At 29.6% G+C, this 20,238-nt stretch overlaps 1 protein-coding gene across 3 annotated transcripts in view; it reads left to right on the top strand.

The window, feature by feature from the left end:
• The window catches only part of LOC118197897 (glutamate receptor 1-like), a 396,844-nt gene that overhangs the window by 87,968 nt on the left and 288,638 nt on the right, over positions 1-20,238 (top strand). For all 3 annotated transcript variants that reach the window (XM_085808310.1, XM_085808312.1, XM_085808311.1), the window contains exon 3: positions 9,637-9,885. In XM_085808310.1, the coding sequence (XP_085664436.1) occupies positions 9,637-9,885 (249 nt within the window). The remainder of the gene's footprint in view (positions 1-9,636; positions 9,886-20,238) is intronic.

The following is a 20,238-nucleotide window of genomic DNA, read 5'->3' as shown; positions in this document are numbered from 1 at the left end:
TGGCAAACAAATAATTTGTATGAATATCTACCTAACACTATATGAGTTTTATAGTGTTAGGTAGACAGTAACAGAGTAAACATTTAATACTTTAGCTCCGTGTCACATTATTTCTGCTTATATGTGTCCCATTTTTTAATTAAGTTCCGAATATCTTAAACAGGTTGATAAAGAAAATATTTTTAATATATAAAAAGTTAGATACGTACAATAATTTGCCATTTAACATAATAGATCTTCATTCCACCCAAGATTGAGATCAGGGGTCAGTTTGACTCCATGCATAGATGTTTAGAGATGATTCATTATATGCATTCGTTTTCCATCTTCTGTGAACTGAGCTGGGCACTCCGATAGGCTCCAGCCAGACATTTATTTATCGAGGATACAATACTTGTAATAAAAAATTTTACAACAGCGTCACGAAATTGTTAATTATAAAAGAGAAATTCTGTTACATGGCTTGATTTATAATATGATTTTAAGTTATATATGTTACGTAATAATTATAGGGGATAGAATGCATGGTAAAAATATTGCTACTATATACAAATAATAAAGGTAGAAGAGCGACAACATGTAACAGCACAAATAAAAGTATTTGTAACAATACGGAATATAAAATAGAAATATATTGAAAATTAAATTAGAAATTGTGGTTGTGGATTAGAACTATTAGTTGTGAACTAATATTAATCACGAGTTAGAAATTAAGATAAATAGCTTCCTTCAGAAATTCTAACTTGAGAATGCTTTTAAATGTGGCATTAAAGAGAGTCACATCATGTTTATTCTCAGTTACCCAGAAGGGAAGCCCTTTTGACTACGCACAACTAAATGTTCATTTAGTGACTTCTTCAGTGTCGCCCTTATCTGCCTACTTAAAAATTACCCTTTTCCTTGGATATGTGCTGTGCTTTTGAATTGAAAGAATGTCAAATTAGGGCAGAAGAAGATCTTTAAAATTTATAAAAAGCTTAGACGTTTATTTAAACTTAAAAACTGAAAGCAAAGAAAGACAAACGCAAAGGGGAAAAGAGTTAATTCCGAAATAAATATAAATAAAATTCATATATTATGTTACATATATATATATATTATATATTATTTATATTATGTTATGTGTCAAATATAAAATAAGAAACTCATATCGTATGTATTCATTTATAAATTTTAAAAATAATCTGTTTAATGCGTCAAATAATAATTGTCTCCTGCTGGCAGATTTTATCCAGTCTCTATGAGATTCTAGGTATGCATGTTTTTCTGAAAGTGCTTAACTTCAGATTATTTGCAACCAAATGTGCCCAGTAGTAGCTAATTAGATATTCAAATTATTTAATATAATCTGTAATTAGAGTTTAGGATTTAAATTAGAAGCAAGGGGCACGATAATATCAGTTACGTCAAGATTCAAAATTTCAGATTAAAATGTACTACACACATAATATTTAATTCAGTTTGTAAACAGCTGTGTTTGTTGTACAAGCTGCAGCGAATTTAGTTGTAATAAAGCCTAGTTAAAATAAACCTTTATAATTTGACTCAAGTTTAATTTAATTCAGGCTTTAGATTCCAGTGAAATCTCTATCAGGCTTAATAAACGATAGATTAGTAAATATATTTGATTTGGAGATAGAAATAACCTCTGAAGCATTAACATATTAATTTTCATACCATTAATGAAAGTATTTCATCACCTTAAAATCTAAAGTCATATTCGGGAAGAAAACAGGTGTTACATCATCAGATTTATTTAGTCACTTTCATTTCTTCAGAAAGAAAATATGAAGTAAATATTTCTTGCAAAATTAGAAAGCTTCAAATATCAGAATGATGGAAATGTTACTGAAATGCATTTTATTTCCACATAAATCATTTTTATCTATATGTGTTTAAATATTGAATTTATTTCAATGTATTTCATTATTGTACCCTAAATTAATACCACATAACCACTTTTAGCTTCTTAATAATTTCCTTAACTTTATTTATTTAAAATAACCACTTCTTCTATGCACGTTAAAACATATATTTTAAAATTATTCATAGTTGAAAAACATTTCAAAGTGTACTAAACTATCTCTCCTTAAAATAACTTCAGTTAACTAGTGTAATATTTGACAGCTTAGGTTTAACCATATTTAGCATATGTTTTCTTATCGTGATCTTTAATGAAACATAAATAAGCCAGGGACCGATTAATATAAATAGCTATTTATATTTCGTGTTCAAGGTGAGTCCTAATTGAGAGCTAATTATTAAGTATACAGGAAAAAGGCAAGAGCTGAGACGTTAAACATCTAAAAATGTTAAATAGTTTATTCATCTGTTTCTACAAACTGCAGTTTGAATTCCACAAATGTTTTGAATGATGTTTTGCCAGGTACCCTTTGATACATAGCCGTAGCTTGGTTTCTGTTTTTCTGATTTCGATTCTCTCAATAGATATAAAAAACATTAGGGAACGGAAATATGTATTCCCATAAATGTGTTGTTTCTTGCTCTGATGGAAGCTATAAATTCTTATTTATTTGATATTCTACGAATTATTCTAGAATGTCTACATTCAAGTACTACTATAATAGAATATCTGTAAAATTCCAGAAATTTAGCATGTGGAAATAGCAGTCTAATACGTAATATTCCATGAACTGATAGAGAATTTCTACGTAACAGTAAAAAGCTTTGAAAATATTAATTTATTAACATTTCCAAAGCTTTTTTCGCCCGAACAATGGCCGAGTTGTTAAAGACCGCTGGATATTACTAGTTAAAACTGCCTTGGGTTCAATCTCAAGAGAACGGACTAGCTGCAAGCTTGGTTTTCATGTAACGTGAATACGGGACATTATTCTTTAAAGAAAGTCTTCCTCGAAGGTGTCCCTCCTGTTAGGCAGATAGCCCTCATGATTTAGCCATCTTAGAATAACCTAAACAAAGTTTTTCTCCGGAGGGGCATAATTTAATTAAGGTGTTTATTTACTAAATGAAATATTTATTTAAGTAATAAAGATTTACAAAATATGACTTGTCAAAATTTATATTTAAACCAACTTCCTAGAGAATATCTCCTCTAGCAAAGTTTGACTGTAAAGCTTGACACAGAGGATGAGGATTAGATTCTCCCGTAAGGCTTGGTTGTGAACATCATTTGTCCCCTCCTTTGATGGGTTTAGTATCAGTGTATCTCCTATCAGAATTCTGCTTCCTCATCTCAATGATAATACGGTAAAATGACCAATTTCAGACCTTGTCTCTGCAGATGCGGTCCTGGTTATTGGAAATTAAATGAGAGCGAGATAGAAATATGCTTTACATTTAAGGTGTACCTTACTTAAATTGTACCTTAAAAAAATGAACTCAAGGCTCAACCTATGAACCTAAAATTTAATACATAACATGACTATGTAATTTTTTAAAGTTCAGCTTAAAAGAGCAAGATAGCTACCGCTCATAGAAACAAGTAAACGAAATCAATAATATTAAAATGAAAGACATTGAGGAACAAAATAGTATTAACGTTTGCTTTCACAATCTTAACAAATACTGTAAAGGAATATCTAATTATTAATTACTCTTTTGACTGTCAGGTCTAGTAATTATCTGAAGTTTCATTGACTGAATTTTTGACAAATGTATTTTCTCGGTTGGTAGAAAGAGATATGCTTGTCATAACTTTAGGAAAGCTATAAAGAGGAAATCATAATTTCGAAATAGTTAGATCACAATAGAATAAACCCTGTTCAGAAGTATTCGCATAGAAGTATTCGCATAGATACCATATACTCATCACCCTTACTATGTAAAATAAAAATTAATTGTAGTTCGAAAAAGTATTCCGCTTAACCATAAAAATATTATTTTCTGATTATAAAGAATCAGAAAACTTGGGGGTATTGATTCCCATCGATAAAGTAATTTTTTTTCACATTAACGTCCCAAATTAATTTTACTTAATGCTATGTATTTACTTTTTCTACGAACTATTAAAATTTAACGCCATTTACTCTAACCTGGAGGCACTAAAACTTAAGCAGAAAAAGTTTCAAGTAATTTAAAACTGATTTAACAAGACCTTGGGTATATTAGGTATATTACATTAGGAAACATCTAGGCTTTCTAAAACCAATCTAAGCAAAGTTTTTGTAGCAGTGCCTGAATCTAGGCTTTCTAACACTGCATCTAGGCTTTCTAACAGAAAAAAGCAGTTACAAAGCAGTTAAAACAGTTAGAAAGCATCTAGGCTTTCTAACACCGATCTAAGCAAAATTTTTGTAGCAGTGCCTGAATATTAGGAATTTTTAAATATTTTTATATTTAGCTATCGGATATTGTATATCTGCGGATATTGAATATATACCAGCATCTATCTCGAAGCATATTACGGAATAATTTGTTACAAAATAACACCTTTCGTCACAAATGAGAATTACATAGACGGAAAGATATTTATGCAGGCATTTGGTACTTGATTTGTTAATTAAAAACGACTTTTCAAAATGGAGATATTTTATTTAATGCGAGATTCAAAATCAGTCTAGTTTAAAAAAATTAAAAATAATTTTATTATTAATATCCTACGAAGTGTGGAATCTTTGATAAAGGACTCTGTTTGCAAATTAATAAAATCCATTTAATAAATGCTATGAAGTTTAGGCAAATTTATTCCTTTTATAAATTTATTATACATCTAAATTTTATGCATAAATAATCGCTGTAAAAAAGAATCAAAATTTCAATATAGGTAAATCGTATGTTAATAAAAGACTTTTATTCAGTGGTTAGCAGTAATGCAAAATTTTGTTTTTCCACACTTACTTTATTTGAGGCAATTCAGCATTGCAATCGTAATATGTTACAAAAATGTATTAACTAATGAAAAACAGGCTATTTACCAACTAACACATTAGCCATAAATCATAACGGCTATTTCTTTGGGCATTCTGTCTAACATCAGGCGAAACCCTTACCTTTTAGTGAGCTAGAAGAATCCGTCAATAATCCACATTTATCACTAAAGAACGTGTCGGCTAAACTAATAACGACACGTTATTTCTATCCACCGATCTAAGTTACGAGCTACTTTTTCATACCTCTCGCATGAGTTGGATATCGGAAATACGACATTCTGGATTATAACCGACAAGAAGTATTCCATCGTAAACTGCAGCCCAAGAATTTTTTACAGAAGGCTGCAGCAAGGAAAAATCATTTATATGCAGTTTGTTACAGTTTTAGGAACTATTTAAAAAATTTAATTTATTAGCGGAATGTAATCATATGCATAGTCTAAATTACGTTTAGTCTATTAATTGTTGAAAAAAATCAACTAAACGCAAGAAATGTTAGAAGCAGTCCATAAAAGTAATACATTATATTCGAAAACTAATTTAGATCACTAATAAATAATCATTTGAAAACTGCTATTTAATAGAAAAGCTATATCAGAAATAGTGTTCTGAAATAAAAATAATAAATAAGAACATACTTTTAATAAAAATAAAGAATTTAATTTTTATTTTATTTTTTTTAATTCTGTTTTTGATTCACTTGTATAAGAGACTGCAGCAGCCATTTCGTACATTATAGAAACATAATACACGCAAATAATTGAAAACTGCAGGCCCACTGTACTTAAACCAATGTTTGCCTCAAGTTTTATGAGTGACTTTTATTTAGCTTATTAGATTATTAATATATGCTACCTCTGTCTAAGAACGGTTTACAATTAGTAACGTGTGTAAAGTCTGCCTGTCCATGAAATTTCAAGAAAAATTAGGAGTAGTAATTAATTATTTTAGTACCATAGTACGATAGAGGTAGAGTATAACTTTTATTTAAAAAGGAAGTCTTGAGTTCTGTTATCAATCAAAGCAGCTCTTTACACATGAAGAATGATTTTTCGGGTATCAGAAATCATTCTGTGAGCCTTATTGCTAATTTGTTATGCATTAGGCTGCGTCTATTACTAAATGATTATTATTAGTTGTTTATTTCAAATATATGATAAGATTTGAAGAGGAAACGTTCCGGCGATTAAATAAAATAGGCAATCAGACAAAATTATTACGTGGTGACTAACATATCAAGCCTTAAGTATGATGCATATGAAGGTAACAGTTTCTGTACCAAATCTGAAATACAAATTATTTAATTCGTTTATCTCTAAAAATCTTCAAAATTTACAATCTTATACGTATATTCCTTGATATAAGACCAAGAAGATAATGTGTAATCCTTATAACGACTTATCATGTTATACTGATTACAATAACTATCAGAAATAATAAAAATATGTGATTAAATTCATTCAAAAATCATTAAGAACAGAATTAAAACTCATCTAAAGGCGTTTTATGAACTATAAATGAGAGTACCGGGAAAGTTATAAAATTGAAGTTTACGCGTGGTAACATATAGTCTTGAATAACCCAGAAATAAGTATTGTTTAGTACTCGATTTTTATTTTATTTTCGTAAACATAGATTCAGTTTTCTTTTCGAGTGCACTTATTGAACGTAAATTCAAACTATCTATGCAAAATTATTCGTATTTTTCACTTTTAAGAAAATTATCATAAAATAATAGTTTCAGAATTTTCACTCAATATAAGGGAAACGCAAAATTCCTGAGCATTGTGTAGAAACTCAAGCACGCCAAAAAAAATGGTAAAAATGTTTATATTTTATGTCCTGAAGAATAACCCAATCTCAGGTTAATAGAATTCAGATTGATTAGGAGGCCGACCTAAAGAAAGGGTGAGATGGAGATTGGAGATGAGTAAAAGAGAGCAAGATCGAATATATCAAAAGAAACCAAGGTCTTTTTATTCAGGAAACAGCTACTAGGAATATTTTATTTTCAGGAAAGAACTTTAGGTGGTATCTCTAAATGCAAATAAGTGATGAAAGAACAGCCATTAGTGGTATCAGGATGTAATTTCTTTCAAACAACTTTATTTCGGATCTCAAAGTTTACATATATGATTCCGATTAAACACAATTTTAGTTAGCAAAATAATTATTATTCAAGGAAATAACTGAAAATTATCATTTTAAGGGTAATGGTTGGTCAACGTAAGTACAATGTCAACTCTATGGACAACATGCAAATTGTGATACACAATAAATATCAGCCGTTCTACCCCCAGTATATTACATGACATGTCCACCAAAGTTTCGCCATCAAGTTAGCGATCAATGCATATAGGTCTTTCGTTATTTTCTGAAAGCCTTTTGAACCCGAAATCTACAGCATGGAACATCTATTCAGTTCCCTTAAAATCTATTCATGAAACGTTACAGAATTTTATTCAATAATTTAATCTTGAACTTAACTGAAAAAGTGTTTAAAATGTGCAGATCACACCTATATAATATGGTGTTCGGAAGAACTTCCAACATACCTATGCTTATCGGTCTTAATATGAAACCACAATATCTTAAAGCTATCATAGACATTATCAAGTATTACCAACGGAAATCAGTGATATATCTGTATGACTCTGATGATGGTAAGTCTCATAATTACCTTCTGTTTTTTAAAATCATTTTCATAGTCTCTTAATTCAAATTTATTTAAATGTTTTAGAGAAGAGGTACACAACTTGCGTAATTAAATTTAATACTGTATTTACTAACATATAATAAGAACAATCTCATTAATTAATATTAAATTAAATTAAAATCCCATTAATTAATTTTCTAAGACAAACTTTAGAAAGCTGCTAAAATGTTTCTTACAATGAATTAATTCCGCAGTGTAATGGAACTAACGGAAAATATTTTTGTAGGCTAAATCCGTGTTTGTGGTCTATTGAGATATACGCGTTTCATTAAAGGTGCATACACCATATATTTGCATTAACCATTTTTTGTTGGAATGCGTCGTGATACCATCTTAAGAATGCTGAACACATATCTCGCTACTTATTGTATTCACTATTTATTGCATTTATATTTCACTATTTACTGTATCCCCTTGCTCTTCGTAGCGTTCTATTATGACTGTGGATTTTTAGAAGTAAAGAGCATTGTGTTATCCAGCCATTTGTAATAATTAATCCTTTGAAGCATCCGATTTTAAGCACTTTTAATATTCCCTGCCTTAATATACGCAAAGAAGATGATATGACTTCAAACAAAGAGGGGAAGAATTACTTCCTTTTAGAAAATAGAATAACATAATTTGTCTTGCTAATTAAAGCATAATTTTATTTTTGTTTTCATAAAAGGTACTCAGATATTTGACTGTTGAAAGCATCTTCAAAATGTTGAACCAGTATTTAATTAAATACCTTGCGAAAGGATTTGCTAGCTAGTATTGTAAATGCTTTTGTAATCTTTTAACATATTATACAAACTAACATGTGAAGTTAAACATATGAACTGATCAACAAATAAGTGAAAACATAGATATAAGAAAACTGCTAACGTAGACTTTTGTTACTAGTGAATCAAGCGAAACCTTTGTTTCGAGGTATAATCATGTTTTTTTATAAGTAATAGAAGTATAACTAAGTAGCATTTAATATCCAAAGCGTTTTGTGAAAACTCATAAACTAATGAAGTATCTAATAGAGCAACAGAGTATTTAGTATCTAATGGAAGAGAAGAGAAAACTTTTTTGGAAGTAGAGAATTCGAATATAATCTTTTGAGATTTTAAGCACTACTTATTTATCATCTCTATATTATTCGCAGGCAAACATGCATATTAAATCAAATTTTACAATTGGTTGATATCTAACAACAATCTATGATTGCTATGTGTTTTACCTCTCACTTAAACCTATTACGGCAGCTTTCAGCACAGTTGAGGCAAAATTCAGTACTTAAGTTAACAAGTTTCTTTTTATACGTAGGGTATTTCCAGTGTTTGAGAAATTAAGCTCTAGTTCCATTTCTAAAACTAATAGGCAGCTCTAGCCTCCAGAGACAAGTCTTGAAATGATTATGCAGCTACCCCATCCAATTCATTTTTTTGACTAATAATACAGGTACATTTTTGTTGTACTGTTTTTATAACTATGCAAAATACGAACAGCAATCACTTTCATTTTCTTCGAAAAGAGGTTGGGAAATATTCAGAACATTTTCCGTCTGCAAAAAGTGTTCTGTTCACACACCTGTTCCTCCATATGAAAACACCCTTTACGGGTTATTCAATTTTACAGTCTAACCATAGCATAAATAGGTGTTTTTATGACATAGGATCACAAAAAAGGTTCTTTAAGAACGACACAAAATTTTTCTTTTTGCTGGGAAAAGTGAATTAAATTAAATGATGATTATGTTGAAGAACTCAACTGCATTGCTGATGAAAACGGACAAAAATTTAAAAAAAAAAAAGTCTGAATTCCTAGAGCTTTGGAAATATCCCTCGTATTATGTTTCATATAAATCAGTAATATTATGTTCCCTATATATACATGCAGTTTTCTAATTTCGAACAATATATACATTATTATTAATTTTTTATTATTGTTTATATTTTTAGAAAAATTAATTTTTGTAATTCTTGTTCATTATTCAACTGTTGAAATATTTGTTACAAAAGAGATACATGAGCAACATAATACGTTTTGTAATAGCTTAACATGATTACTTACATATAATTATTTTTCTTGTTCCAGTATGCTCGCAAATGAACAGAGGCATTTTTACTCTGCTTGCTCCGACAACAGAAGCAACATATGAGACATTAGCAGCTTATACTAACACATTTCATATGCCATTTTTAAGTCCTTCGCTTCCTCAGAAGAACTTCAACAGACCTATGCAATATGGTGTTAATATGAAACCACAATACCTCAAAGCTATCATAGACATTATCAAGTATTACCAATGGAAATCAGTGATATATCTGTATGACTCCGATGATGGTAAGTCTAATAATCACGTTCTGTTTTTTAAAATCATTTTCAAATTCTTTTACTTCAAATTTATTTAAATGTTTTGGAGGTGAGGAATACAAATTTGCGCAATTATATTGAATACGATATTTACTAACACATAATAAGGACAATCCCATTAATTAATCTTCTTTCTGCATATTTCAGTTTTTACGCTAGAAGAGTAAATAATTAAATCTTAGTAACTTTTCAATGTAACATTTCCGAAGGAGTATCAGTTGACAGAAATTTCATCTTACAAATTTAATTTATTATTTAGATTGTAATTAAAATTTACTTTAAATTTTTAATTGAGAAATAAATATATTTAACAAGTTAAGTGGCGACATCAATAACTTAAACAGTACTTATAGCAGCGAATTCAAGTATAATATCAGGAATCGGTTTGATGTAGACTTTAGAGCACAACGTTTAATTTCTGACAGTAAATCTCACTTCCTTAAATGATGTATTACATCACTTAAGGAAATCCTAATCAGAATTAGGAAGCAATATTACATAGCACTATACATCAGTCAGTCTATTTGTTTATTCGCAATCGTGACATCAAATGGTAATACTCTTTACTACACCCAGATGGTTGTGTTTTCTTTTTCCTGATATTTTGTGACATGTTCAAATAATATATAAGTCAGAAAATGCTTAAATGGTGACAGGTCAAACTTATTTAGACATCTATTTAAAAAACCTTGTAACTGAATACTCACATAAATTTTTATGGAATAGTGTTACGTGATGATGCTATTGCTAAGATTACATGAAGATAATGTGAAGACATGAGGGTATTTCCTACATTGATTAAAATAAACATTCAAGATAGAGAAAAGAAAAATTCCCTTTGCTTCAAAAGCAGCACTAAAGAGCCTTTTGAAGAAATAACCAGGATATAAGACCGGTACCAGGAACTTCAAAAGAAGTGCTCGGTTTTTCGAACATAATTAATAAGACAATGATCGATAGAAATGCAGGATTTTTTTAACGGACATAAGGGAATAGGGGCATAATATTTACTACATGAGTGGTTTCTAAAAAAGTTTTGCATAAAAATGTTTTTTATTCTCTTTAATGGAATACATATTTAATGTTTTATATGTAGTAAGATAAGTAATATTCATAAAAATAAAGCAATAATGCTTATGCATAAAGAGTGAAATTAAGCATAAACAGTGATAGAATAAACTGCTAAATAGCACAAATAGTGAAACATCATAAACAGTTAAATTAAGAAAACATCTGACCTCTAGACGTAACAAAGGTAATACGAAAATACAACCTATATTGCAGGACTGTTACGTATTGTAAAAAATATGTATTGTTGTGACAAAACTTAACGTGGGTACCCAAAGAATAATTCGCTTGCTTCTAAGATGAACGTTAATATACTTTCTCATTAGCAGTTTAATACATTATAGACTTCATGCGTGGTTAAACAAGTTATCGTACATTCTATTCGTTACGTGCATTTTTATTGAACATAAAATACGTCTTTTGTGTATATCTACATTTTATATGCAGGCATATTTGATCAGCTATATGATCAGTATTCGACTAATCGCACCTTGAATACAAAGTATGTATCACAGCAAAATTTTGAGTCCGCATTATATAAAATATGATGACTTTAGAAAAAGGTCATATAATATTTTTAATAATATAAATATGCATAAAAAATAAAGTCAGGCAATAAACTCCTTTTGGAAAAACTTATGTTAAATTTGTTTTGCATCTACTGTGCTTTGGTAAAGTCATGCTGCTAAGAACACTTATTTTAGATTACAATCTCATTAAGAAAATTTGTAATCTATTACGATAAAGTAAAAATATTATTTAACAGTGCATTTTGTTACATTTACTTCCATTCAGTTATAGATATATTAGGGACACGGTGTTAAAGAAAATATAGTCCTAAAGAGTATATGGTTTCCTGTGATAAATATTTTATAAAGGCGGCAGAAATATGCGTCTTCTCACAATATGTGAAGAATAGTCAGTTACAACTAAGTGGCATAATAATGTATGTCACTGTATAGATTTAATGGATTTTTTTTTAAACAGGAGACGTGAAAAATGTGCAGTGCCTTCGCCTTAACTCGAATCCTGGACCTCTCGAATATGGGCCAAATGTGCTACTGTTACACATTGAAGTCATGTTGAAAGGAAGGAGAAAATATCTTATATATTACCCCTTTTAAAGGGCGACTGGAAATTAGGGGACCCAACCGTCAAATCCTCGTGGTGACGAATTATTGTCCACCACCTTTAGTTCGGGCACCACTGAAATTAGGTTTTCTGATGTGAAAAATGAGCGATGCCCTCGCCGGGACTCTAACCCTGAACTTCTCGAAAACGCATCGAGTATGCACCATGGAGGCATTCGGAAAAGAGGGAGAAAATATCTTATATACTCTCGCCTTTTAAAGCGTAACTAGGGTAAGGGGGCCCAATCGCCAAATCCTGGTGTTGCCGAATTGTCGTCCACCACCTTTTAGTTCTGGTACCATTAAAGAATCATTAGATTTTTTGATGCTGCAAACATAAAAAATGAGCAATGTCCTCGCCGAGATTCGAACCTGTCTCGAATACGCGCGGAATGTGCTACTGTTACACCAAGAAGGCATGCTGGAAGAAGGGAGGAAATACTTTACAATTTATTAAATGCTGAGTATAGTTATAAAAGTCTTAGAAATACATTTTAGATTAAGACACAATAACAAATACTAATTCAGAAGTCAAACAACAAAAATGAGCGAAACAACAAAATCATTTGCAGTTTTGCAGCTGAGGATGGTGGTTCGGTAAAACCATCGAAACTAGTCCTATGATAATTTTGAAAATATAACGCTGACTTTTGTTTTTTGACGTCTGAATTAACATTTTAGATTATCGGTTATGAGTGAATTAAGCATTATGAATATAATATCGGTTATTATGTGAATCTAGACAATTCATTCCAAGTTTTTGCCATTCGATTTGTAGAAAAATGCAAAGAGACTGATTTCTGCATTTAATAACCAGCTTCATCCCAAATTTCTTTTATAACACAAATGTCTAAAACTTCTACTCAGTTAACGAGATGGTAACAAAAAAATCTGATCACTGTTAAGGGAATAGGTATGATGCTACAAAATTTGATGTCTCAAATTAGATTTTTTGTAAATTTTGTAGATTAATAACAAAATAATACCAACGTTTACGTTAAAACCTAAAAAGTAGAAAACGCCTGGTCATCGCTACAAGTTCGCTACGATATGTTAAGAAAAGTATCAAGGAAAGATTAAATTCTTTTTTTAAAGAGGCGTCAGTCTAACACCTGCTAATTGTTTTTTGTATTTCATCAAACGTTTAGATTTTTAAAAATTGCTTAAGGAATAAAACTTTAAGTATGCAATACAAAAAAGAAAATTCTAAAGGATCTATTTTTTTGATGAAATTTTGTATTATCTAATAATAAAAGAAGCTGAAAGTTGTTTTCTTTCAGAACATCACAGAAAAGTATTCTTCATCCAAATTTCGATCTTGTAGTTTCTTCACTTATTCCTTCCAATCGAAGAGAGAGGTCTAAGAGAACCTGAGGTAGATACACGTGAAATATCAAAAAAATTCCATCCTATCACCCCAGGAAAGTTATTTGAATGAAGCCGCCTCTCTTAACTTTTCCTCCGAGAGAATGCATCATCGTTGCTAAAAGGGAATCCTACTCTTGTGCTTGGACTTCCGCAGAGAGAGAGAGAAAGAGAGTGAAAGACGGCCGCAAAATGTAGCTTTTACTTTCATTTTACTTATTTGTCTTCAATTCTAGCTCATATTCTACGATGCGTTTCACTCGCGCTAGAATGTTACAAATCACTATTTTCAAATTATATTTCTTTAGTTTTATGCGTTTTTATGAGCAGAAAAGGCGCAAGGAAATGTCTATTAAACAAGGAAATGTCTATGAAACAAACTTCTGCATGATGGCTCTTTCTCTGAAATTACTTATAAAGATAAAGCACGAGATAAAGTTATAAAAAGTCCTTATTTCATAAATTAAATTTACCACTATTTAAAGGCACTTTAACTGTTAAGCATATAAAAAAACTATATTAATTTCTAATTTACAAACTACTTGCATATCAACGTTTAGACACATCACTGATGTGAGAAAAAGTTTTAAATTTGCTTAACAGTTCATTCGCTCATAAACATATTTAAAGAAATAAAAAAAAGCTTTTATGCAGTAATAAACTTTTATTTAAAACTAAGATTACATGAACTGAAAGAAAAATAACTTATCATACAGTTTAACGGGATTGGCTACTACTAGGACCGGAAAACGGTGGTCATTTTATTATGGAGGCACCTAATAGGTGAGCCCCCGTTGTTTCCTATAAAGGGATGGACAAATTATAACCATGCCATGCCTTCTCCGGGATTCGAACCAGGGGCCTTCGGTTCGGCAATCAGAGTCACTAACCACTTTCTCGGCTGGAAGGAGTAGATAAATTTATAAAGAGAGTAATTTTATCTCTCTTCTTAATAAACTGTATTACGTATGCTTCGGCTGCAAAGAATTTTCTCTTAGAGAAATTACCACATATGACATGCATTTGGTGAGACTAGCTATGCATGCCATTATAATGGATGTTTTCTCAAGCTGTTAAATTAAAGAAATTTCGTATCGCCTCATTAATATTTTTAGTATTTTTATTTATAAAGAGAGTGAAGAGTTTGTTTTATAGACAGTGAAAATTTCCCACTTTATAATAAATAAATGTTTGGATATCAGAAATTCTCATAAAAAATACAGTATTACTTTTCACAATAAAATTAAAGAAATAAGCTTTTAAAATGAAGTGTAGACAGAACTTTCCATAAATTTAAAAATAGGGAAACTTGAAAATAGCCAGGTAGATTTAATTGTAAAAGTTTAAACACCAAGCAATCGCTAAACTCTATTGCTTTTTAAAAGATAGAGATCATCCAGCTAAGATTTGTGTTTGATTCTTGGTCCAAAAAAGAAGAAATTTGCTTCACAATTTGTGAATAAATAAATATTAAAATTAATAATAAAATAATAAAAATTTAAAGACTTTGGAACAGATGGATTTTTAGGTGTGGATATTTTAAAATAATGGACAACAAATAGTGAAACAAATCGAGCGATTTTCACAAATTCGCAAAACAAAATATCACAAATACATTAAAAATTTTATATAAAATTCATTAAAAGAGATTTGTTTGCTCTCTATCCAATGCTATATGTAGTAAAAATATGAGAATTTTAGTGTGTTTGTTAAGCGAAGATATGTTAAAAAAAATGTCTTAACATTAACATTTAAAACATTAAACTGAATATAGAAAAAAATCTCATAACTTTATTTTATTGTCCTTTGGAATTAATATGTGTGAAAAATTTGAGCTTCACAGCTTATTCGAAAATTGTTTAAGAATCGATGATAAACTTTTGAACGACAAACACATGAGTGAGCTAAGTAAAAGCATACAAAAATGCATTTACTCTGGTTATTTTATGTCATATAGAAGTGTTTTATCTTTAAATGCTCATTATTTACACATCTTAAATTAATACAGAATTTTGAATTTAAAGTCTTCATGACTGGTCATAAATCAGCTTAACTTTAAAAGACATCAAAAATTAGAATTTGTTCTAAAAAATTTTCAAGAATCAATAAAAGCTGCGTTTCAGTAAACTTAGATTGAAATTATTAGTCTTGAATCTTAGAAAATTTTTGTCAGTTTGCTTCAACCTCATTTTTAAATTCAGTTTTAAAATGTTTTAAAGATCTTAAAGTGCAGTCGTTAAGCAATTTTAAATTATGAATGGACTGAAATGCACACACGCACATTTATATTCCTGTCATAAATTTTGTCCTTTAAGTGCTCTTTTAATCTATTCTTTGAAAAGCAGAAATATTTAAATTCAACGAAGAAATTATGATGCATCGTAAGTAAATATACGAGTAACATGCATAGAAGATGATGAAAACAGCCTAGGAAAAAAATTAAATAAAATATAAATATCAGTATTATTTAAGATATGAAGGAGGTTTCTTCACAAATGCATTGACCTTTAATGGAAAGTTTATAAAAAGATTCTTCATGAGATAAATAAAACAACCCTAGTATGATGGAATGAAAAGAAAGATTGAAACTCTCCAAGGAACCGGAAAGAGTTCCACTTCCGAATGAATCCCACCCTCTAGCAGAACCACTGGAGGCGGAAATGAGAAGGGAATGGTCGGAAAATCTGGAAAAGTATTTCGGAAATTGGATAGGAAATTACGGCATGTATTATTTCATGAAATAGTAAGTCACTGGTTTCATGTTATTTTAGGAAAGGATATGGACACAAAATAATCTTTAAGTGAAAATGAAACCTTTCTAGAGAATCATTTTATCGTCTATTATCTTATATGCACCAGATGCACCTACACACATGTCTAGAACTTTAAAAACCCTGACACCAGCATACAACTGAAGCTGTTCAATTATTGTACATTGAATTATACAGTTTAAAACTGAACGGCAACTTTAAAAAATGCTAGTAGAAAACAGCAAAGTCCGCTGATCAAAATTTAGTATAGAACATCGAAGATGCAGAGATAAATTTTTTTTTTTGCTTCAGGGAATTATCGAAAATATAATTTGACATCCTTTATTCAGCGTTAGAAATTTATTACAATTTCTTGAAAACTCTAAATTTTGCGAAATCTTTTCTACTTCCCTAATAAATAAAAAACGATATCGTCTGTAATACCAGTACGAAAAATTTACAATTCGATGAAAACGATATGCCAAAAAAAATTAGATTCCTGTTTTGCTTTATTTCAAATTTTATGTTGTGGTTTTTTATCCCAATTTCGGAAACGCTGTTTGAACTTGCTTTGAAAATTGAAAATTCTTTAAACACCTGTCGATTTTCAAAACTTCATTCGGAGCAAGCAGAAAGAACAAAAAAATGGTCCACAATAAATTAGTCTGATACATCTATTTCAGTCAGTATTCTTGAACGCGTCAAATAGTGAAATTTATTCAGTGTTATCAATGAGTAATAAATGATGACAGTTGAAAAATACTACTAAAATGGTCTACAGTATTAAGGGTACAGCAGATAAATATTTTTTTTTTCAGAATAGCCAGCGCAGTATTTTGAAACTTCTTCGCTTTTGACATCGCTTTCCTGTATAGAGGCGAACAATGCAAGGAAAGAGCAACCATACCATGTCTGTGCCTATCATAGTATAAGGAAAGTTTCGCTGAGTGGTGGGGTTTATACTTCATGGATGAAAAACAAAGCCCGTATTTACGTATTTAACGTTGATGAATTTAAACAGGTAAAAAGATATCAAGTGGTGTTCGAAGGACTGAAAACTTGATTATCTCAGATGACTCAAAAATCAGTCTGTATGATTCGATGTAAAAGCAACTTTTCAATAGTACAAAACAGATTTTGACATGTTCTTGTACGGATGTATTTGACATCACGATAACAGTAACCTAGAAATTCTGAATAAAAAGCTTAAACGCCATATTGTACCAAAGCCTCTTTGAGAGGGATTTGCTTCCTAAACTTCAAAAGCAATGTCATTGTTTGGAACATTGTTTATTCCTAGGAATTTTAGTTTCATCTCATCCCACTAGAATAACAAAAAGTATCATTTATTAACATTTTCATCGGATTATATTATATCATAAATACAAAATCACATTTATATTATATCATAAATACATTATACAGCATTTCTTCGTTACTAGAATAAAACATAATTGTAACAATAATCTTTAAAAGTATGCCACATCTGCGATGACATATCTTTGATTTCAACCCTGCAGAAAGGTGCTTAATTAAAATGGTAAATGCTTTGAAACATAAGGAACCGTTCAAATTCTTCTCAACTTAAATATACTGAGCTATGTTTGGAAAAGTGGGCACGCCTAGAATATACCCAGTTTGAAAAAACTTAATACATCTGAAATGTTTCTTTAGTATCTTAGCTTATACATCTGAAATGTGTCTTTATTAGCTTAGCTGATACATCTGAAATATGTCTTTAGCAGCTTAGCTGATACATCTGAAATGTATTTCTAGAATTTATTAGAAATATTACAGCTTGAGTACTAGGACAATTAAGAAAAATTGAATCAAATTGAATCGAAGATCAACTAACTATTAATACGTTTCATACAGATGCAATGCAAGCTTTGTTTTTACATCATAATTTCATATTTTGTTTAAAAGAAGTGGGTACATAGAGAAATAAGTTGTTGTGAATTTGTATTGAATCATTCAGGCTTAAACATATCATTTACCCAATATAGAACTACTTATAATAAACTATTTTAATTAATAATGTAGTTCTTGTGTTACAATAATAGCATCTATGTCTTCGATACTTGTAAAGGATTACCGCTTTCCCTCGTGTATGCTCTCGTAGAGTAATTGAGAGCACGTCTAGCAAGCACTGAAATCTCCATAGCTGGAAAAGGCGTAATTGTTTTTTAGAACTCTCGCTTCGGAAAATCTTATGCCTGTATTCATTGAGATGGTACACTGGTGGATATAGTTACTGAGCGAAATGAGATTTCTGCTTAATTTGAGAATTTATCAAAGATAAATATAAAGTACTGTATGTGTCTTTCCTTCTTCAGTATATAAATAGAATTAAATGCAAAATTTGAGCTTCGCAAACTGATTTCTTAAAACAGTGGTTTAAATTTTAATTGTATTCGAAAGTATCTGTTTTAGAAGGAAAGAACTTTAATTTTTCATAATACACATAAAATTTAATAATATACATGAAATTGTGTTTCAATAACCTTTTATAATTTCCATTAATTAAACTAATCATAAGACTATTTTTTTACGAAATTTTATACTTTTGCTTAATAATCAATAAGTGTAGAAAATTAATACGTGAGATAATCGGAAGCATGAAATTTGTCAATAAACTATGTATATAATTAACTAACAGAGCTGGTGTCGCATGTTACAGTAAAATAAGCATTTCGTTATTTAAAAGTGGGAACAGGAAATGTTAAACGCGCTGCAGTATCATCTTTGAATCAAAATAATCAATCAATTGATAAAGAAATATCTATAGCTTATTCATTATATTAAAAAAGAACGTTTGTTTTTTCTGTTAAGTAACAAAACAAATACAAATTTTTAACGTAGACTAAAATAAAAAATTAAACAGATAATGAGCAACTGTTACAATAGATTTTACCAAAGAGAAAGATTTTAAAATGACTATTTTAAATGCTTTCCAAATTATTTTCTTTTGATTTACACTGATAAAAAATTGTAAATGTTACAGCATACTTTATAATTAAATCCAAAGGAAATAATTTTATATTATCATTTAAATGTGATTTTATTGAATTTATTTTATATAATTATCTTAGATTAATATATAAGAATCAACGATTTAAATATGTGTTCACTTGTAAATTATAAAACTAGTTTGCTAATTGCTAAACAATAACTTAAGCTGTTTACTGTTCGGAACAGATGATAAAACTTAATATGTAGTCATTTATTTATTCTATAATAACATTTATCCAAATATATTTTCATATTAAACTGGAAGAGAAACAAACCAATGTTAAAGTTGACAATAAGGCAAAAAAAAAAACAAAGATTTTAAATAAAACTATCGATTTCGAGGGAGATCAAATGGAGAACGGTCTTTTACAGGAGCAAAAATATTTTTCTTTTGATTTTGAGTGCATTTTGAAAAAAAAAAAAAAAGGTTTTGAATTTTATTCAAATTCTGCGCGAAATTAATTTATATTTTTATACGTCGATTTCAAAGGATATTTTGCGTATTATCAGTGAATTTTAGAAATAAAAGATCTCGCTAAAAACTACAGAAATCTGTTAAATCATAAGATACGAGACCTGAAAAATGATTAAGAATGCAAGATTTCAGTGTTCATTTCATTACATTGCATTAACTAATATTTTTATACATTTTTCTTAATATGTATAAAACAGCAAGTTAATCTCGAAGAAATTGCTCCATATTGAGAATGCATTTCTGAGCTGAAAAATATACTTTTCATTTTAAGGAACATGAAACCTATTGGTAAATAATGCACTAACTAATTGCATGAAAAAGGCTTAATACACAGATGTCTAAAGTCTAAAACATAAAAAATATTTCCTTTAAATTTATATATATATATATATATATATATATAACAGTCTGAAGCAAGAATGTCCAAGAAGGAAATATTTAATTTGAACTTGAACCCACATGTCATACGTATAGAAATGACTAGCGGGCTGAAGCCCATTACTTCAGGGGATGGATGCCTTCG

Source organism: Stegodyphus dumicola, chromosome X1 (genome assembly GCF_044657685.1).
Source record: "Stegodyphus dumicola isolate Sdum_Otavi_A_Nest chromosome X1, ASM4465768v1".
Lineage (NCBI taxonomy): Eukaryota > Metazoa > Arthropoda > Arachnida > Araneae > Eresidae > Stegodyphus > Stegodyphus dumicola.
Note: the sequence above shows the minus strand (reverse complement) of the source record. Positions and strands in the feature narration are given on the sequence as shown.